The following is a 22,922-nucleotide window of genomic DNA, read 5'->3' on the forward strand; positions in this document are numbered from 1 at the left end:
GATTTTTATTTCACCTTTTGCAAGAAATATCCAGTGTCCTGTGACAGCACGTGTATGAGACCAGCTTATACTCCTTTTGAATACTCCTTTCTCAGCAAATCCCAGAAATTTCAGTTTCAGAATTGGAAAATAGGTACGCTGAAAAGCAGCTCTCTCTTATCTAACTGTGGCCCATAAGCAAACCTCTATTGTGGAAAGGGTTGTTCTATGTAATTAGCAAGAAGCAAGAGAGGATATTTCTTTATTATAACTATCTTCAAGAAAGTAATAGCTTGTTGCATATTTGCCATACTTTCATCTCACTCTCACGCATGTAGGCACACTTCTCTCTCACACGCGCACAACGCATGAAAAGGATTGATTTAAGTTATTCAGTTGTGACTCTATACACTCAGGCTAAATACCAACTTCAGAATAAGGAACAAGATGCATACATTCAAGTATTTTCCAATTATTTCCCCAGTGTTCACTGTAACTCCCCACAACATACAGTATATATTTGCATAATTTTGAAACATTTTTCTACTATTCACCAGCTCTCAGCTTCTCTTAAAACCAGGGTATTTTAACTGGTGAATATTAGACTGCATTGAGCTATGAACGTATGCCTCTTCCAAGCAGGAAAGACAGTATCAAAGTGTCAGAAGCATTAGTAACATCGCTAAGTTTTTAGTAAGTTTTAAGTTCTGATAAAAACCACTAACAGAACGGCTCAGGATACTAAAATGAAAACAACTAACTCACCTTCCAGGAGGAATTCCTCTCTTCGTAAGATCTATTCGTACTTTCTCTCCCACATGTCTATAAATCTCTACAATGGCTAGTATGGCAGCATCTCTCACCTGTGAATGCCAAATTTAAATTATTCATTTCCGGATTACAGAAACCTAAACAGCATTTTGCTGACAGCTCACTAATCTTCCAATCGGCCTGCACACCAACTCATTTCACAAAACGGTTGAAACAGTGAGAACGGAAAGGAAATACAACTGTTATTTCAACATGGTATTTGTTCCAAGTTAGAGTATCTCCAGATGGTAAATGAAAAATCCTAGAAATAACAGCTCTAGAGGGAATTTCTGGGAATGACATGAAATAAGAGTAATATTTATCAAAAATGTGCTTTATTTAGGACCCTATCACACTAGGCAACACTTCCAAAAGTTAGTCCCTGCACTCAGTCTTGATACTTCATCTTGCCTTCATCTCTTTCTACAAGCAGTGAGGCCATTCTGTAAAACTAGGTGTCTGACTGCCCACAAGAGTGGGCCAAAGTGACCAGCATTTCCTGTACTTCCTTCATAAGCAATTACCATAAGCAATTAGGTGGTATCACATAAGCACAAGAATAGGAGTAAGACAAGATAGGGTAAGGGTTAAGAATAGTTAAAGCAAAGAGACAGCTTGCCTTTTACAAAAATATAAAACATAGTCATCACAACAAAAACTGCCAAAAATGCATGTTAGTAAATGCCATTATTCTCTATAAAGATTTTCTGGAATTATTTTGGTATTTTTCTTTGTAACAGTCTGCGTTAAAACCACAACCACTCTATCAAGATATGAACTACATCTTCACTAATGATAAACAAACAAGACAAATTCTTAACTGATTTTCTCCAGAACAGAGCAATGCTATGGTACATAGAGGAGACAAGGACTTTGCTGCACCAAGAAAATAAGCATAAAGACCTCTTCCGTTTATTTGCCCATCTCTTACCACTGCTGCCTTCTTCCTTTCTGTATTTTTAGTATTCTTTCTCAGACACAACTTTAGAAAAATCAAGAGACTACTTCCATTCAAAAGTTTTCTGAAGCTCAACATATGTAACCATTACAACTATATCTTGATTTTCACTTCAGATGTTTTTGCTTATTTAAGCAATTTTTTAACTACAGTCCTATAGAAAAAAAAATGATCTGTTGTATACAAGCAAGCCTATCAGCTTTTCTTAAATGCCTACATTTATTTTGCATTCAGTTTTCTCAAACTGTAGTTGCTAAAGCACCAGGAAGTAACGGAATGCTTACCTGGCTATTCGAGTCACCAAACGCTGCACACAGATGCGGTACTAACTTGCTGAGGCTTAATGATTGTGCACCATAACTGAAAAAAAAATGAAAAGAAATTCTTTTTCTGGCAGAAAATCAGAAAATGAACTTTTAGCTTATCATTGATAAAATACAAACTTATATTAATCAAGCTTCATCTCTCTCTTAATAGTCCTTTGTCTATTTTTAAATCAGACACAAATATTATACCTTTAGTCTTTCTTTATGAAAGCCTGCAGGTAAAGTTGTTCAACTTTTCCTATTTATTACTTTAATTGAATCAGACTTCCTAAAGTGTTAGTTTCAGACAAAACAGGACATTCAGAAAAAGAATAGAATCCTTATGTCTCCATAGAAACAAAAAGCTTACATGTTTAAGGTTGCAATAAGACACAAACACACTCCTTCTCGGGATCGGTAATTCTTGTGTTTAAAACCAACAGCAAGGCGTTCCCAGATGTACTATAAAACAGAAATAATTGTCTTTCATTACCAGAAGCACAATATGATGTAATTCTACCCATTTTCTATAATTACATTAATAACAGTTACAAAAAAAAAAAAAACATAAGACAGGTCCACTGGAAAAGTAAAGGCACTTTGCAGATAAAATTAAGTTATAAAATGTACAGCATGAAACATGATACAGATTATTCTTATGCCAAAACAATTTCTAAAAGTGCTCATCAAATCTAGCTCTGTATTTTTATTGCACGAGAAATGGCTTTAAAAATGCAGAATTGGTACGGTTAATAAACACAAAACAAATGTTAACATTTTCAAACTACTGACTCAAGCAGAAGTTGATACATTCTTTTGGCTTCTTATTGTTTCCCTGCCAAAATTTCCTCTCATCCATTTTAGCTCGTGCTTATCCATACTCCTGCTGTCTACTTCTCTCCTACTTTTAATTTACTTCTTCATTTTTCAGTTATTTCTTGCCAATTCATTCTAGCTTCTTCGCTTCCATTTCCGTTATGATTTCATTTCTCCTTTTGTGCTGGTGTCGCATCCTGTAGTATAATTCTGTGGCTCGCTAAACCCTCATTTACCTTCTTGCACCTTTGTTTTCCATTGCCTGCCTTTATCCTTTCACTGCACAGTTTATCCTTTTACCTTTCAATTTCTTTGTCGTTCTCTAGCTGAATAGAGTGTAGAGTGTAAACAAGAAACTTACGAGACTTGGAATTCTCAGTGGTGTCTCAGAGCAGATGCACAGAGTCAAACTGCAACTCCCACAGCTGCACTGCTGCCATTACAGCCTCCGTCAGCTCTCGAGCAGAGCATCCAAGGGGCGCGTTGCTTAGCAATGGCTGCACACTGGCAATGGCACAGTTCGCAGCAGCACAGGCACCACCCTCCTTCCTACCCCGTGAGTGCTGCAATTGCGATGTATAGTGACTACATAAAATCTTTCAGATACAAATGATTGCAACTGTATTTGGCTTGCTGAAAGAAAAACAAATGCACACAAACAGCTACTGATCAACAAAGCAGGCAGCGTTAGGAGCAGGGAACACTGCATCCTCTTTATTAAAGAAGGAGCACACTTCACAGCAGATGTAAGATTTTCCAGCTAGAGCCTACTTGATCACTTTGACCCATCTGTGGTTTCTTGTTTGTCTTATCCTACATTACATTCAGAGAAAACAAGCCTCAGATAAGTAGAATATAGCTTGCTGAAATTACACAGCTTAACAATAAAGAACAGGATCTTATGAAAGAAAACATCCCTCCACTTAAGCCACTGTCCAGGACAAATGTGAAAAAAGGAAATCTCCATGGTAGGTGTACAAAAATAAAGCCAGAGGGGCAACTGCAGAGTATGGAAATAAACAAAGCAGGCTGAAAAGAAATTTAGTCTTTCACTAAATTAAGCCTTTAACTTTAAAAACTGAATTAATCTAAACAGAGAAATTCAAATGGCTTCTCAGAAATTTCAGCTCTCATGTCTCGCTAGCAGCAGTTGATGCCAACCTTCTTTTAGCCTATTCATGCACTTATACCAGCTCTATTCATATTTTGAAGGGTTCCTGCCCATGAACTAGCTCTTAAAAAAAAAAAACAAAACTAAACAACACAACAACAAGAAAAACCCAAACACATTTAAAACAAGAAAAAGGAACTGACAACAGGACAAATTAAGTACTATTCAAAAACACACTGGAACAGACCAGAGGAGATGATCAGGAAGATCAGGAAGATCCAAGTCTTATCCCCAAAAAACGATTCCACCCAGCTCTTCCAAAGGGATGTTTCTCTGCAGGAAAGGAAGCCTAAAACTCTGTACTTCAGTGTTGGAGGCACAGGAAAGACTTCTCTGTTTTGGTCCCTGCTGTGAGGATGATAGAGGCTTTTCATCCAATTTTTTCATGATACATAAGATGTCTTGAGACAGACACCTGAAGCTGGGTTTCCCCCACCCTAGGGGAGTTACCAGAAAAGCCATGCCTTCTCTTATTTATGAATGCTGTTCCTTGGACCCCATGAATCTTGTATTCTTTCCAACACTGCAGGAAAGCTTCAAAGGGGATGGAAGCTTCCTTCTATCACTGAATCACAGAATATTGTGAGTTGAAAGGGACCCTTAAGGATCACAGAGTCAAGCTCCTGACTCCACACAGGACCATCCCAAAATCAAACCCTATGTCTGAGAGTGTTGTCCAAACACTTCTTGAACTCCGACAGGCTCAGTGCCATGACCACTGCCCTGGGGAGCCTGTCCCAGTGCCCAACCACCCGCTGGGTGAAAAACCTTTTCCTAACACCCAGCCTGACCCTCCCCTGTCATGGCTCCATGCCGTTCCCTCGGGTCCTGTCACTGTCCCCAGAGAGCAGAGCTCAGTGCCTGCCCCTCCGCTCCCCTCGTGAGGGAACTGCAGACTGCCATGAGGCCTCCCCTCAGCCTCCTCTTCTTGAGGCTGAAGTACACAAACAAAGGCTCTCTTCAGAAACTGAAAGATGGACCAGTAATCCAGAGCTCATTCACGAGGAGGGCCTATCAGCCTATCGCAAAGAATCACAACACTCTTTATCAGTGATTGTTTTAAGAAAGGTGTCTCCAAGATGCTATGCATTTATCCGAAGGCTGTTACTGTAGAGGTAGGTGTACTTTCAGGTCTGTAAGCAAGGTACTTCAGAGCATCTTGGTACATGAACTTGTCGCTTGCGAGTGACTTGCACTTAGGCATGAAATAAATGCCATGTCTCTTGTCAATGAATACGATCAAAACTGCAACCCATCAACAGATAAAGGCTAGGCTATATGGATGATGCTCTGATGCCTAAATCCCACTCAGATCTGTAGGTTTCTATACTTGCTTAACATGCAACCTGTTTTTACTAGCAGGCAAACAAAGCAACCACAAACAATTTTCTAACTGCATATGAAGTTTGCAAAATCATATTCCTTGTGCTCAAACATTCAAATTTGTATGTATGAATAAACAAAGCCAGGAACTAGCAAGCAAAAGAACTTTGTTTTGGTGTCGTCCCCCCCCCCAAAAAAAAAAACCAAAAAAAACAGAAACACTCCCTATTAACTTCTGTATTTAAACTCAGAAACAGATTTTTTAAGAAATTGAGAACTCAAAGAACACTTCATACTGACAACCAGGCTCCCCAGAGTTCCACATAATATCAGTCCTCAAACAATGAAGTCCTGTTAAACAATCTTATGAGTAGATATATCTATATTTAGCACTTGGAAGCCACCCAGTGCTAAGAACTGTGAAAAGGTTTGCTTAATTCGAACTTCAGCATAAGAAACAAGGCAGAGGGCAATTTATCCCCATCTCAGTTTGTCAAAGGTTCACACGTATGTTTGTCATACATTTAGAAAGCCAGATTTTCTATGTTAAAATGCACCATCTCAACTGTTGGACTACTAAGTGTCAGGCACAAAGTAAATTTTAAAATAAATTCTGAGCAAAATAAACGTACTTATTCCCATTATGCAATCACAGATCCAGTAGGTTGTTTCAAGCATCCTTTAATTAACAAAGTCCTGCCACATGACATGACAACATCCACTCAAAATTAGGTATGATATGCAAAACCTGCACAATTGTGCTGTGCCAGGTTTTTATCTTCAGCTGAACAATGCATCAGTGTTAATCCATTAAGAATACCTTTAACGTTTACACCATTAACAGTCACCATAACATTGTGACATATTCAAAGTCAAGCTCATGCATAAGTAAAAACTCAATGGAGGCCTATATCTGAATCTCTATAAAGTGAAAGCATACCATGGGTGTAGCTGTCTCATCCATCAATTTCAATATGAGATTCTGTGCTTGCTCTCGAACTTGGTCTTTGGCATCTCCTAAGCGATCTATCAAAGGCAGGAGAACTACAGAAGAGAAAAAAAAAATGAAACACTTACCCAGTAAAGATTTTGTAATACTGAAGGACAGTTCCTTAAACACGTTTAAAATATACCTTATTAAAAAATAAAAGCTGACTGTAAGATGGTCAAAACATTTTCAACTCTGACATGTATTTCTGAATATGTTACAAAATGAACAATAAATGCATTGAACTGAAATTAAAGAACACAGCATTTTCCAACAGGCCAAAGAAAATAAAGCTTTCTGTCTTAAAAACTGTATGAATGACTTCCATTTAATCTTCAAAAACTATGCCAGCAGCTTCTGAATGTCTGACTTTTCTGAAAAATAATGCTAAGACCTGGGGAGTAGTGGGGAGAGGTAAAGAATAGGATAGGACAAAGAACTACTTCCAAATCATTGGGATTTTGCTATTTAATTACAACAATTTTAAATGCTTTAAATTTTCCTGTTCACTCAGCGTATCTTGTGGAAACTCGTCCTTCCTTCAGTAAAAGTTACTATTTCAAAACAAGTGTCCTCCAATACTATTTAACTAAAATTATTCAAGAGTTGATGACTTCACATCCCAGAGATTAGAACTCACTAAAAATGAAAGGACTTGCCAAATCTTTGATTTGCTTATCCACAGAGAAAAGTTTTTAATTGCAGCTGATAAACAAATTAATGCTATATGATCTTTAGAAAAGCTATCTGAATGAATGCTGAGACCAGCATTGTGCAAGACATCTTGCTATACTGGTTCCCAGTTCTCTGTATGGCGCCTACGTGCACACTTTGTGAGATTCTTCCCCACAGTGCTTTCAGTACAACTTCTTGAAAACAAGCAGCAATGACACTGAGCACACTGCTTTTTGACAGGGATTACAAGTAATGGGAAACTGGTGGAGATGTCATCTCCCACTTAGCTCCCATGGGACAGTGCTTTTACAATCACTATCAGTACCTGAAACACCACTTGGAAAAATCAGTGTCACGGGCTAACGGTAACATTTACCTCTTAACAGCTCAGCCTTCTGTATGAGCTTTTGTTTCTGATCTGATTCACAGATTTCTAAGAGCTGAAAGTATCAGAAAGGTAATTCTAGCTGGAACTCTTACTCAACGCAGATCACAACACCCAGCCTGTAGTTCTCCTCCAAATTAGTATTCTAGTCAAGCAGGGGCAAAGTTTTTAATTACCATGCCATTTACTTCAAACTTTTAAAACTAGCCTAACATTCCTAACATTTACCATGAGTCTTTTGGGGACTCTCTCATATTCCACCACCAGCTAAAAAAGTTACAGGTAAAATCACCTTTTGCTGCTTTTGGTGTTACATTTCTGAACAGCTGAGAGTAGTTGACTGTTATTTTTTGTTTGGTCCCTCTCTCAGCTGCTGACTGCTATTCAGCTCACAGAAGAAATAACTCTATCACCCTGCATTTTGAAAGGGAAATCTGTAAGAATTGTAATAGAACTTGATGATTATAATGATAATGATAACTAAGCAGTAGTGGTGCCAGAAAAAATAAAGGGAAAAGAATAAGTGATTCAGAAGGTCTCCTCAGTCCTCTGCTTCTACATAACAGTATTAAACCCCCCAGCTGTTTCTGTAGTGTGATTACTGCTGGACAAATACATTGCTGAACTCTGAATTTTTCCTCCTACTGTATCTGAACACTTTCTAATCATTATAATCTAAACACTTAATTCAACTGGCTCTGGATATCCCACTGATGTCTTTAGCTATCACTATCAAGCTTTTGCATTTTTCATCTATTTTTTCTTCCCTTTCTGCTCTGAATAAGTTATTATAGCTGTCTTCATTGTACACTGTGAAAAGAAAGGGTGTGTGTGTGTCCCCCCCCCCCCATTTTGTGAACACAGAAGAAACATCCAGAACCTCAGAAGTCAATTTTGGGAGTACACAGCTGACCCCTCCTAAACTTCCATTCACAAAACAAAAATAAACACTGAGAAGCTGTTCCAAGGGAGGGCAGCACAGTGAATGCCTGTGTTGCTGAACACCGCTCTTTTGTGACTCATTAGCAGGCTGAGTCAGTTCATGGAGCTGTAGATACCAGGGCTTTGCTATAATCACCAAGGCAAGCACAGAGAACAGCTACTAGAAGATGCTGAACAGAGATGAGGTCACTGTGTTGCACTAAGCTATGACACAGCCTGTGGATTACTAAACACGCCAGCCTTTCCTGTCTGCAGTCTTGACTTGTTTTCCCCCTAAATTGCAAGTTGCTTTAAGGCCACATATATGGCATGATGTATTCTGGTTGCATAAGACAAAGGAATACAGCTGTTGAGTGCTGGCAACCATCAGCTGGTTTTCAGTTTGGTAGTTCATCTTTTCTGTCAGAGTAAGCTCCAATAGGAAATGATTTTGGTTGCCTACCAATAAAATTTCAAAGTGCTAAAGTAGAAGGGTATCGCCAGCAAACATATTTCAGCTTGAACTCCTAATGTCTTCATCACTTGTTTTGCAAATGTCATAAATGTTTATAGCAAGAGCTACTTTGATTATTGCTTTTTCTGCACTGGTGATGAAAAATAGCCAGACAGTGTTAGCTAGCCTTTCTACAGGGAAGTGGGAAACCCATCTCCCTACCCAAAAATTCCTAGACCATTTTTAAGATGCTTGGGTCCTCTTTAGCATCCTGTCTTGCTGATGCCCCTCTCTTTTCCCATACTCTAAGCATCCTTGCCTAGCTTGCATTCAGTGCCTCCTGGCCTCTTGCTCCACTCTAGTCCTGTCCAACCCAAGGCCACATAGCATAAGAAATTTTGAGTTCTTAGAAGAAGAAGAAGCCCTCAGAAGAAGTCCTAAGCCCAAAGCAGCCATTACAGCTTAGCTTCGGCAACTACAGTACAATACACTCTACATCAGGACAAGCCAACACTACTACTAGAAAGCAGCAGCTTTGCCTACTCACCACCCCAGTCACTGTTTCCCTCTCCCAGCTCAGCCCAGCCCTTGTACCAGTATTTGTCTGTTTACAAGCAGACCTGAGGACATACTGGGGCATTCCATCAACAAGACACCCATGTGTCCATCAAAGGCAGGAGCTGAGAGATATGTTGGAACTAAGTCCACAGGAACAAGCTAGGAGATTTTTTGGCACCTTAGGAAGTACATACTAGGTATTTGCGCACTAAGAGTTCATTAAAAGATTTTTAACTTGGCCACCTTTAGGCAGGTTTCTACCCTTCCCAGGAAAAGCTTAAGTCATAGTTGCAGTACGAGGGCACCCTGCACCAGAATTGGAGTTCCTGCTCTAGAAGATTAGAGCGCTATTACTTCCCAAAGAACAGGTGACGTGAAAACGTATCACTAAGAACTTTTATATCACTTTTATCCCCCAACTTTATTCCAAATACAACTGAACAATCATTTTGGCTGGTATTTCTCCTTTATGTTTTATATGCTTTCTCACCAGCATTATCAAACTGATGTCCTTCTTCATGCTGCAGTGCAAATGCTGCATTTGGTTGCTTCTGCCATCAGTCTGCAAGCTAAACAGTCTCAAATAGACATTGGAGTTACACAAATGTGAGGATGGAGAAGTAGCATCATCTATAAAGGCACTATTCAAGGCAGTAGTATCCCAACTTATCCAGTGAAGTATGTTATCTGTCACATACAGCATGGATTCACGTATCCCTACTGTTTTATATTAATCTTACTGAGCTTACTTCTTCAATTGCCTGGTTTCTTTAATTTATTTCAAATGGATTTGGAAAACCCAGTAACATTTTACAACTTTCTTTCTTTTATTAATTTCTGCTGATAATGCAGAATTACTCTTTGCAGAGCCACAAAGACCTGTACCCCATTCTATCTGCCCTCACACCACATTTAGCATATTGTCAGTCTCCTATCACTACCAGCCATTCCACGGGTTTTTCTGTTAATATCTCAGCATTGTTATACAAAGATATTATAATTTTCTTCACTGAAGAAATCTTAAAGGTGTTAGTAAACATGCTCTATAGCACAGATTAATTGTACCTGCTCTACCTCCAACTGACCTGCTATCTACATCTGACCTGCTGTTTATTCCTTTTCCTTTCTAACTGCATAAATAGTTAGGTTTGTATTACATCCCTAACAGAGCTTGTTATCCAATTAGTTTCTTCTCTGTTGTTTGACTTCCTTTTCTTGGCTTGGTAAACATAAATAAATCTTCATTTATACGAATTCACATAATTATTTTAGCACTACTAGTTTGACAATAATGCAAGATTTAGAGCCAAGAACAGCCTGGAGAGTCAGAGTACAGCCTTGAGAGATTAAACATTTACTTCCTCTACAGGGACAGAAGATGATAAACGAGTAAATCACAGAAGTCAGCACCTAGAGTGGCACCCCGTTTATTTTTAAAAATTCTGAGCAGTTTTACTGTATGACCCCCTGAAGCAAGGAACGCCACAGGTAGCACAAACAATTTTCTTTTGTTAAACTTTAACAAGAGTTCCTTCTTTTACAACACAAATGTGGAGTTTTTCTGTGTGTATCATTGCTCACAACTCCCCCTTATTCCCTCTCTCGACCACTGCTCTTTGTAAGTGCCCTTCTTATGTATACCCTCTCCTGCCTACCCCTTTCTGTGAACCACCTTCAGAGAGTCCCTGTCAGCTCTACTGGAGTTGCAACCACAAAGGCTTACGAGGGGAAAAAAAAGGAAAAAACAGACATTAAGCAAATAAGAATCTTTACCAAGGAAACAACCTCAGTGTTGGCAAAAATCCTGTTTCTAAAAAGTCTAACTTATCTCAGGCATTAAAAGAAAAGACCTTGGGGACAGAAACAGAGATTAAACTTGGGCAGCAGTATCTTCTAGTTTTCTTAGAAACCCTGCCAGTTCAGGCAGCAGCACTAATTGGCTGCCAGTATTAGAAAGCTGTCAGCAATGGAGGCAGCCTCTGCTCTTCTGGGTAAGATGTACAGGAGAAAAAATCCCACAGAGGCTCCTACGGGGCCTGCAATATGGCTGGTCTGACAGATCAAAGTCAGCAAAGGCTACTTCCAACCAAAGAATCTCCATCAGGCTTTCAGAGGTAAGAGGGCCACAGGGGCCTCACTGCTCCCCTTCCAACACTTCCTCAAGATAAAGTCCGGTCCAGAGCAAGCAAGTTCAAACAAGAGCCATGTCAGACATTAATGTGCCTCTCTGGGTCTCTCCTGGAGCCAAGACAAGCATTTATGGGATTAATGAGATACACTGTTCAACTCCAAAAGCGGAAAGAAAACATACAAACACACATTTCTTTTATGATACAACAACTAATCTATCAGGGTCTCAGCCCCAGGAAACATGAGGAGAGAGGTTTCAAGTCCAAACAGTTTAAAGAGGTGCATTAGACCATCAAGAAAATTGGAAAATTGTCATCGTCTGAAATTTTTTAGCCCTAAGCTGGTTTTAAAAGAACTAGTATTAGTTAGAACAAAACAGAAACCAAGGAAAGCTATGATTCCTCTACTCTTATATTTAACGAGACTGCATTTTTATGGGTCATATAATGAGGTGTCCATAGGCAGCAAGCAGATGGTACTCTAATTCACAGCCTATCAGTCAAGCATGAATCGCTTCAAGTAAAACTCATTCTGATAATAATAATTGTTATGCAATAAATAAATAAATGCTACAGGAATGTACTCCATACAGCTGGATTCCAGACAGGATGTAAAGAGCTTTAAACATCATAGGAGTTGTGTTGTTGTTGCTTTTTTTACAGCTTTAGAGAATCTGTCATCAAGACAAGAAAAAGCACAGCTTAGAACAGCTCTGACCATTACCTATGATCATTAACCATAAAGGGAACTAAAGGAAATTTAAGAATTTTCTGAGATGTTGCAGGAAGTTCATCTTTTTGTGAAATTCAGAAATATAAACACAATTCAAAACATCTATTCTGGGGAAAAAATACAAATAACTGAGTCTCCTTTTGCAGCCTTTTCTAAAAACAATGCAAACAAACAAAAGCAACCATGCAAATAAACAAACAACAGAAATATTCAACGTTTTGTTGTTTAAGATAATCCTACAGCACACATCCAACACAGTGCTTCCTGAGATCAATAAAAAGTAAAACAAAAAGCCAAAGTCAAACTAAACAACTGACTTGCCTATAGATGCAACAAAGTATCTCTGAGGAAGACTTCTCTTACATAAATATAAAAGCCTACTTTACATTTTGTGAGAAATTCAATTTGATTTTATTTCAAAGTTTTGTCTAACCTGAAGTTGGCCATACTTTAAGCAGAGACATAGTCCAGATGAACTCAAAGGTCCCTTCCAACCTAAATTACTCCAGGTTTTATGTTTAGGTTGATGTTTATCTGAATGTACACCCTGACATTAGCCTCAATTCTGCAATGAAATTAATAAAACTAAAAAAATAACCACTCCATAAAACCTGAATGTCAATTATTTTTTAACACAATATATGTCCATGATAGCTCATGCTAAAAGAGTTTTTGTTTTTTGTATTGAGGAGGAAAACATTTTTCCATATATCATTAAAGCCATCTACTGAAGAGTCACATTGTGATTAAACTGCATATTTAAGCCTTTTCCATCAAAAAATGTCATTCATTAATTGGGAGAAAAAGCAAAAATTATTGTCTAAGTCTGCACTGATGCAATCTTACTCAAACAAATATTGTCAAATTCTTCTACTAAATGTTTTTCATCCAAATTAACTCAAAAATAATGCATACTTCCAAGTCCTTACAATGCTTTAAAATAAATCTGGCAACATACTTGCATGCCTATTTATGACAAGACTGAAAAAGCATTCAAATTATTCTGAAAAGTCTAATTTAAAGGTTCTTCCATCACTTCTAGAAACCACCTGAGAATGAAGACAAACACTTCAAATTGGTAGTATAAAGTACAACAGCAATCCTCCAAAATTATTTTTGCCCACTGAATTCTTTTTACTATAAGAATTTCCAACTTCTATTATATATATGCACATAAACTAATATACATGTCTGTCTCTGTGTTTAAAGTGTGTGTATATATATATATTCAGCCATATATATATATATATACACAAACAAAATGGGTATCTGTGTTTCTACTTGTCAAATATTTTTCTTTTGATTTGTAAATTACTAAAACATATTTTATGGACTCTTGTAAGGTTGTTTGTGGAAGTGAATGGCAACATAATCATATCATAGACTAATGGATAGTTTCACATATGCAGAAAAATGTATCATGATACAATACCATATTAAAATTGAAACAGATTCTATATGCTTTTACTGTAGCTTTTCTTTTTCCCCTTCTTTCAACAGCAACAAAATAATGTTGAATCAAAGTCACATTCAATTACAGAATTATTACTTTTTTCTTATCTTTATCCAAAGCACTACATGACCTAGATTCAGAAAATGGCTTGTGATATCATACACTGCAATTTTCTTGCAGGATACCAGCTAAAATTCATCTTGTACATAAGAAAAATAAAGCTCTCTGAATTACTGGTCACTTTTGTATGCCATACACCTAATTCTGATGGTAGAAATCCCCAGTGATGGTGATGATGATAATTTAGAAAGACATGTTATTCCTAAAGTACTGAAAAGAACTGGAGGGCAGTTTAAAAATAAGTGGGATTTTGTGCTTTTACTTTTTTTTAAAACTAGTGAACTTCAAATTTGTCATCACAGAATATTAAAACGTAGATAGTATCATCAGGTTCAATATTTGAAAAATTCATGGACAAGTACATAAACAGTCACCAAACTAAACAGAGATGGGTATACCCTCCAACATCCAATGAATGGGGATGTGAAAGCAGCTCTGAGGAATGGACTACATATGGAAGCTCAGCTCAGGACATACTGCCAAAATAAGAGGTTTTGTGTTGGGCACAAGAACCACTGAATCTGAGCCTGAAAAGGACTTTCTTAAACCTTGTTTAGGAACCATACAGAATAGAAAAAGCATTGACAAATAAGTAACATTTCTTCAGTGACTGTTCTCACAACAGTGGAACCAATGCAAGGAAAGAGGGCAAAATAATGTTCACTTCTAGAGAACAAAATTATTTCTTATATATAGTATTTTAATAAGGGATGCCATCACCTGGGGAAAAAAAGATTGTGACAAGGTAATTATGTACTCTTATGTAATCTTTTTTTAATCACAGAACTATCAGCAGTATTCAATCGTGAAAGATATAACACTCAAATACACCTTAATCCGCCCTATTTTTCCAGAATATAGCCCTCGACTCTTATGAATTAACACATAGCCTGACACCTATTGTTTGTAAAGTATTTTAGATCATCTTCACTGGAAGTACTAAAAAAACAAATCCAAATTTTTGTGTCCAAGTTCCTATAACACTGATGTCAGCAACAGAGAGCAGGCAATGTGGTTGTTCCAGCCACATAGCCCAGGCCCCAGAAGGCAAAGGCAAGGACAGGAAGAATGAACTGCCCACTGTAGGAGAAGACCAGGTTCAAGACCAGCTAAGGAAACTAAACGTGCACACTAATTAATGAATTAATGGCGTATATGTTGACTGCAAAGATGGAAAGGATAATAAAGCCTTCACGTTCTTAGTGAAAAGCCTGCAATGTTTATGGGTGTGAATATTCAGTCACATCAGTTATTTTTTTTTCTGCATGTAAAGAAAGCTATCCCCGTGATACCTGAACAGGAAATTAAACAGTAGGAAAAAATGTATTTTGCTATGTTAATAGTGGGTAATATGCCATTATACTTCCATCATTTCCTGAGTTCAGAATCATGAATACAAACATTTCATGGTCACCGAAAAATAACACTCTTTTCTAAAACAAAGATACATTTAAATTTCCAGGTCTGTTGTGACAAAATATAGCTATAAAAGTGAAACTTCACATAGACTCTAAGATTAATTTTATTTTTAAAAAGGCAGAAAACAGAGTAGAAAGGTACTTTACATATACATCTTGCTTTGCTATATTTGTTGCCATCCTGATCTTCAGTGAGAATGCAAGTACCAAAAATGACTTACTGCAATAAATGAAAAGTGAACTGCCTTTTGAATATTTCAAAGTAGTATCTAAATTTGCCTGGAAAAGTTCTATTATGTTTGCCTTCCGAAAATACTATGCTCACATCTATTTGACTAAAACAGAAGAAAGTAAATGCCTACCATACAAAATAATAGTAAGAACTCCTGTGGGGCTGTAAAAGCCTTGTTACTCAGTTGAATTTGCTTTTAACTTTCCCAACATTTGCAAGCTTGATACCATGATCTTTATTTTCCCCTCCTATCACCGGACACCACCATTGAACAACAGACCCTAAGTCACCATCACTGCACAAGACACAGGTTGTTTCAGCAGACAGTTTCATAAATATATTAGGTCAATTTTCAGGAAGCAGCAGTTTTACAAATAGATCATCAGTAATTATGAAAGTAATAGATGACGTAATAAAAACAAACACCATTATGCCACAAATAACATATGCTGCATCTGAGCTGTTATGGCTTCCTCAATTCAAAAGCACTGCAATAGAAAGACAATGAAAGGGGCAACAAGAACAATAAAAAAATGTGGAACGATGTGTGTACAAGAAACAATTAGACCACAGAGGAGAGAGGGGAAATGGGCAGCAGAGAGGCCTGGAAGAGATGTGTAAAATGAAGATTGGCATTAAAAAAGATAAGAAATGATGGTTTGCCTTTTTAATAAAAGAGGTGAGCAAGCAAGAAGATATCAGAAAGCCAGTCCGAAACAAGAGTTTTGTCACACCATACATAATTAAGCATCACTACATAGCACTTAAGAAGTCAAAGGTCTATATGGGTTCACGGACCAACCCAATAAAGCCGTAGGAAAACAGGGTGACAGGGGAGACACTGAAGGTAACCATCTATGCTTCAGCTGGCCCTAAACTGGCAAGACTACTGACAGCTGGCAGGTCATACTGAAGGAGTTATCACTGCAGTTTTGTCCTGTCCCTATTTTTTTCAGACATCTGCAAACAGATCACTGTCAGACTCGGGTCTTTGGTCTGACTTACTGGGATTATGTTAAAAGACAAATCTACAAAGTCGACACAATATGATTTGGGAAACTGGTAGTTCTTCAAATTTTTTTGAAGGAAGCAGTTTTCTTGTTCACCAGTGTGCCTTTAATTACTCTCATAAACTCTGGATTATCCACACTGTCAGACATTTGCAATAAAGTTTTTGTATTACTGCTTCACTGAAAAAAAATGAAAATAAACCAAATCTTCTTATGAGACTTGGTCAGACAGCTACCAACCGAACAGAACTCATCTTATAAATCCCTCTTTTAAAAAGTAATTAAAATAAAGATTGTTTTCTGCTTTTACTGAGACTAACATTTTAGTGTCTGTCAAGCTTATATAAAAGTTGATCATGCACAAGTGTGACTTGCATATTTAGCATAATGCACTCTATAGGTCCTGATTTTGGAGATCTCAGAAGGCTAATTTCAGTTGAGGGCACTATTTCTCAACTTTTCTAAAGAAATACTTCTGCAATACACGGCTTCATGTGTCTACTTACGCTATACAAGTTCAACACTCACCCAGTGACAGTACATTTCTTCTTTTAATATAAATGCTACTGAGAACAAAACTGTAAATATTTATTTACTCATAGTCTCAAAAAACTCAAATAGGAGAGGAAAAAAAGTTTTTTCATTGGAGCTGTCTGTGTCAACCTTTACAGTTCGCTTAACACAAAAATAGACGAACTGAAGAAAGTTTTACAACCATTTAGTAAGATGGCTGTACTCTTAAGTCCTACACATCACTAAAATACATACCAAGGCAGAGTAACACTCTGAAGTCTAGCACTGTTTGTCGCTACAAATGGGCACTATTCAAAATCAATATTCTGCACAGCACAATATGCCTCCAGTTCCCTTATGCCACTCCAATACAAAACCAACCAGCCGAACAAAACCCTCTGCAACAAAGCAGATTTAAATTCTGTAGCACTTTACTGCTGCAGAAAGAATATTCGACAGCATCCTGAAATATGCTTTCAATTAATTTAGTTATGAACTTGTCATAAACTAAACTTTGTATTCCTAAACTTTCAAATTTTGCTGATTTCTCAACTACTAAAAACAAAAGCGGAAACCTGAAGAATAGCAAAGTTAAAATTTCGACAGACAATTTAACATAGCTCTGCTTGTAGGAACAAGATACAAGAGATTACACACACGTTTTGCATAACGACATTAAGTTAGGTCCTTCTGTTAAAAATAGCCAGTGATAAACCACCAATGTTAATGCCCTGCCCTAGCACCACAATCTCTTTTCAAGGACAGCAGCAAAATGAATTGAGCAGATTAGTTTGCTCATATTTCCCAGAACAACTATTTCAGAGTCAGGCACACACAGATCCATTCATCTGAAATACTCTTATTTGAGTAAACATTTCACCCAAGAATAAGAGCTAGTACTCTTTTTCATCCCAGAAAAAGTTTAGACTACTGAAAACTAGACTTACCTAGATAGCAGTTACCAAGCAGGAGGTGGACCACACACTCCCCTTAGACCACAGACTTCAGCAGACATAAAGCTCTACTTAAAATGATCCACAAATAAAACCTATAATCTTTAACGCAAGCTGAAGGTAGCACTTTTGTTCTAACATCATTTTTAGACGACTGTCTTGGAGCATTGTAAGTAACTATATAGCATAGGAGTGGCAAGCAACTATATAGTTTGAAATTAATTACAGAAAAGACATTCCTGGAACCCTTAAAAATTCCAATCACCACCTACAAATCAGTAATTACATGAAAAATGAGTATTTACAAGTTAATATAAAATTATTCAAATTCCAACAACAGCATTGAAATACCTATACATTCACATCCTCAGACATTGTTTTAAACTATGATTAGCTCAGAAAGCTTCCTACATGTTCAGCTACCACTGCTGGGGGTGGATGGGCAATGTGCTACCTTTTGGTCTTAAGAAAGTTACTTTTCACTTACCGGTTCCTGTATAGGATTTAAAGCGTCCTGATAGTCTGTTGACAAAGGCACCTAAAACATCTAATCCCAGTAACGACACCTGTCAAAACAAAAGCATGACATATACAAAACAGAAGACTAGAGATTTCTTTAGAATATACTTTAAAGAAATTACAGACTTCTGTATGCAAACAAGCTGGACCACTATATCTTAAACTTAAAAAAAAAATGAAAGTTCCAATTAGAGAGCTGATAATTTCTTAAAAGCTTTCATTAAGACAAAGTTATCAGCATATGTTTGGATCAATTATATTTACATATACTAGATCAATTCAGATTTTTCATTGCTTCTCTTAAAACGGGAAGAAATTAAATGTTAGAAAATCAATGTTTTACTATTTGCAACTTCAAATGATTAAAATTCAAATGATGAATGAAGAGGACTAAGGAGCTGAAAGAAGCTCTTCATTTTTCTCTCTGGATTGTGTACAAGGACTGCAATTCCATTCCTCCTTTCTTTAAAAAATGACTGCCAGATACTGTCTATCACCGTATAAACTGTAAATCAAAATCCCTTTGAAACAGGGACCAAATCAAAATCCCTTTGAAGCAGGGACCAGTATCAGGACAGCCATATTGCTTTAGGCCTCACCTCCTCTACCAGGCACCTAAGCTGTTGAAAGAAACATAAAACAGAAAGCCTTACCAAAAAAAAAAAGGGGGGGGGGAAGGAGGGAGAGGTTGAGGAGCAGTTCCCAGACTCAGAAAAAGCAAACAGCTTAACAGCTTAAAACAGAAAACAAATAAAGCCCAGATGTTACAGGCTTGTCTCAATCTGGTTAACCTAGATCATCCACTGACGTGATTGCATCTTTTTCCAAACTCCCAAGAGAACAACTCAGAGAAGCTAATGTTACCTTCCCTAGCAGTTCAGACCACACCATTTGTCTACCTGCTTTGTAAAATATAGAAGTTTTATTTCTTTTCACTTAGTCTTGTTCAAAATTCAAAAACCAAAATAAAGTACAAAATGCTACTGGAATTCTTAGGAATTCCCATATACCAACAGAAAGTAGATGAGACAACAATGTCCATTTATCTAGAAACAAAAACATAGTCAGAAATGATCAGTTAAATAATTCTGGCAAGTGAGGACACTTCTCCCCCTTTATTATCCTGTGTACTGTTCCAAGACTTCATTCTTAATTTCCTGTAACTGTTCATTATGAACACACAAACCTACATTGTTGAACCTCGTGGTTAACGCAAGCTGCTGCCCATGAAGGGGCAAATGCCCAAGACCTCCTGAAGCTTTGGCATTTGTAATTTTCCCCACGAATACGCAAGCAGAATTACTCCCTCCTACGAGCTATTTATTTTCATAAAATTTGGAATCACGTTTTCTTCAAGAACAATGTTCTCTTAAAATCCTCATCTGTAACAATTGTCCACACTAGAGGAGAGGCCAAAAATAACTTGACTGGGGATGAATATGAGGAAGAGTGGCCCACATACACAGTATTGTATGACTCCTGATTCCACAGGAAACTAGACAACTAAGCCCGCCATAAAATCTAGGATCTGAAGCAACCGTAAAATTAAAAATACTTTAATGAATTTAATATTAATAGATCTCCATTTAAACAGAAGATAGAAAATTGAGTACAATTTACTTGGAAATTTACGCATTTTTATTACATACTAACACAGAAGAGTATCCCTGGCTTAAATTACTATGTTGCTAACAAGTAACTGCAGCTAAAATGCAGGAGAATGAGAAAGCAAAATACTGTAATTGATAACTTAAAATATAAATCAACTTTTATGGTAACATCAAGGCTTTCCATTAATGTTCTTTTCCAGATTCTAAAGCTACACAAGACTTGAGACAAAATCTCAATATAAAACGTGATGCCTGAAATAAGAAATTCTTATTGAATATACATACTGTTTTCCTATGCATCTGTTTCCCAACTATGAGCTCCACCTTAGGTCTAAAGTGTCATCCAGTGTCTTTAAGACACCTTTTCTTCGTAAGTGTTCTGTTGTTTATTAATGCACAAATCTGCAGCATCTCCCTCTGTAACAATGCGTACAGTTCCCTACACATCTGATTATATTTGTAAAATCTCTAGTGACGACTTCTACTCCGAAGCGCAGCAGCTCAGAGATTAAAAATCAAGAGGAACACGACTGCATTTCTTTACAGATTTTAACGTGTTTTCAGTCGTATGGCGACAACACAAATGTTCATGTGTGTTCACACACGTTGCAACAAAACTAGATTTCACAAGTTTTCTGGTATGTGGTGACAACACACATGTTCACACGTGTTCGCACGTGTTGTGACAAAATGTGAGCAGGCATGTTTCCAGAGTTTTCATGACAACATGCGTGTTCATGTGTGTTGTGACAAAATGCATTTTCACATCTTTTCAGGCATACAGTGACAAAATACGTGTTCACGTGTGTTGTGACTAAAGGCATTTTCATGTGTTTTCAGGCATTTGGTGACAACATGCATGTTCAGTGTTCATGCATGTTCACCTGTGCTATGACGAAAAGCAAGAAGACATTTCAGTGCTTTGATGACAACACACATGTTCATGTGTGTTCAGGTGTGTAGTGCTAAAGGGTATTTTCATGCGTCTTCAGGCATATGCTGACAACACGCGTGTTCAGAGGTCTTGTGACGAAACGCATTTTCTCACGTTTTCAGGCATACGGTGACAACACGTGTTCACGCATATTCACGCATGTTGTGCAAAATACATTTTCACACTTTTTCAGGCATAAGGAGACAACACATGTTCACACGTGTTGTGACAAAACACACTAACGCGTTTTCAGGTATAGGGTGACAACACGTGTGCATGCATCTTCAGGCATGTTGTGATGAAACATTTTCATGTGTTTTCAGGCATATGGTGACAACAGATGTGTTCACACGTGTTGTGACAAAACGCATGTTAACGCATTTTCAGGGATTTGGTGACAACAGGCATGTATGATTTCAGGGCCCTGATGACAACACACATGTTCACATATGCTGCAACAAGGTGCATTTTCGCATATTTTCAGGTGTTTGTCGACAACATGCCAGGTGTGGACATTTCTGAACATGCGTGTTGTGACAATATGCACTTTCATGTGTTTTCATGGATGTGGCAACAACACACATGCTCACTCGTGTTCACACATGTTCAGCATATAGAAGCAACAGGTGGTCATGTGTGTGGAGGTGTGTGGCTGCAACACACCCGTTCACCTCTGAGGTGGAAACACATGTTCAGGCATGTGGTGGCAACACATATCCACACGTGTGGAGCCCTTTGGTGGCAAGACATGTTTACGTGTGTAGAGGTGTGTATTGGGAACACTCATGTTCTCATGTGTTCTGCTGTGTGATGGCCACGTGCCTGTTCATGGATGTGTCAGCAACACACGATTCCGCCTGTGGCAGTAACACAAGCATTCATGTCTGTGGAAGCCTGTGGCAGCGATGTGTGTTCGCACGTGTGGTGGTTACACCCATGTTCATGTGTGTGGCAGCTACCCCCATGTTGACACCTGTTCAGGCATGTGGCAGCTACATGCATGTTCAGGTGTTTGGTGGCAACACACCTGCTCAGGCCTGAGGCCTGAACATGTTCAGGCGTCCAGTGGCAATAGCCTTGTCCTCACGTGTGGTGAGGAGAGATGTTTTCACATGTGTGGTTGAAATATGTCTGTTCAGACATGTGGCAGCAACAGCCATGTGGCATGCACTTCTGCAGCTTGAGACATTTCTCCTCATATTCTGACCTGGTCCTCTGTCTGTCTCCGCTCTGCGTCACTGCTGCTCGCTCCTTTTTGTTCAAATGCCTTTCAGCTTCAGCTCCCACCTCACTCACTGGTGGCCCTGGCTGTTACATGTAGCCTTGTTTCTTGCCTATTTGCCCAATTGCCATTCCAATTTTCCCTTTGTTACTGAAACCCGCAAGCTCCTCCTGCTGGCACTGTTCTGTTGAACAGAAGATACGACACACACTTGTTATACCACATAAACACACAAACACAATAGCCACTTTCTTGGTCATGCAGTATCTCTCCCCCTTCAGTGTTGTGACCAACAAACCCAAGGAATACTCTGCTTTGCAAAAAAAACATGGAAAAAAAATCTCCCGCTCTGACACAAGACCAGTGATGTTTTATTCTCATGTATTCATCAAGAACATCCATGTTAGTCCCATAAAGCCAGTGACCACATATGTCAGTAACAGAATGTGATAGAATGTGATACTGTCAAGAATAAGTCATCAGTTCACTGCTTCAAGTTACCCCCAGGTATTATCACAAATATTATCACTGCTCCGGTTTTCTGAGTCTGACAGGTATTTCTAAGTCTGAGGAAAACGAATACCAGTGAAGTAATGCCATCAGCCAGCTCTCAATACTCTGCATCCAACTTCTCTTTAAAAAAAATTTCAGAATTCTTTCCCCTTCATTTTTTCCCCACTATTGTTCACAGCTTAGGGAAAAAGGCCATTTAAAAAATACAAAATCATGAAAA

The 22,922-nt window shown here is 38.0% G+C and overlaps 1 protein-coding gene across 49 annotated transcripts in view; it reads right to left on the reverse strand.

The window, feature by feature from the left end:
• CLASP2 (cytoplasmic linker associated protein 2) overlaps nucleotides 1-22,922 on the reverse strand; it is a 142,270-nt gene that overhangs the window by 115,514 nt on the left and 3,834 nt on the right. For 48 of the 49 annotated variants that reach the window (XM_040546832.1, XM_040546827.1, XM_040546821.1 and 45 more), the window contains exons 2-6: nucleotides 18,392-18,470; nucleotides 6,303-6,406; nucleotides 2,423-2,514; nucleotides 2,032-2,107; nucleotides 745-842 (exon numbers count right to left, since the gene is read on the reverse strand). In XM_040546832.1, the coding sequence (XP_040402766.1) occupies nucleotides 745-842; nucleotides 2,032-2,107; nucleotides 2,423-2,514; nucleotides 6,303-6,406; nucleotides 18,392-18,470 (449 nt within the window). The remainder of the gene's footprint in view (nucleotides 1-744; nucleotides 843-2,031; nucleotides 2,108-2,422; nucleotides 2,515-6,302; nucleotides 6,407-18,391; nucleotides 18,471-22,922) is intronic. The other variant, XM_040546833.1, reaches the window with a different exon arrangement.

The sequence above is a fragment of the Cygnus olor genome, chromosome 2 (assembly GCF_009769625.2).
Source record: "Cygnus olor isolate bCygOlo1 chromosome 2, bCygOlo1.pri.v2, whole genome shotgun sequence".
Classification (NCBI taxonomy): domain Eukaryota; kingdom Metazoa; phylum Chordata; class Aves; order Anseriformes; family Anatidae; genus Cygnus; species Cygnus olor.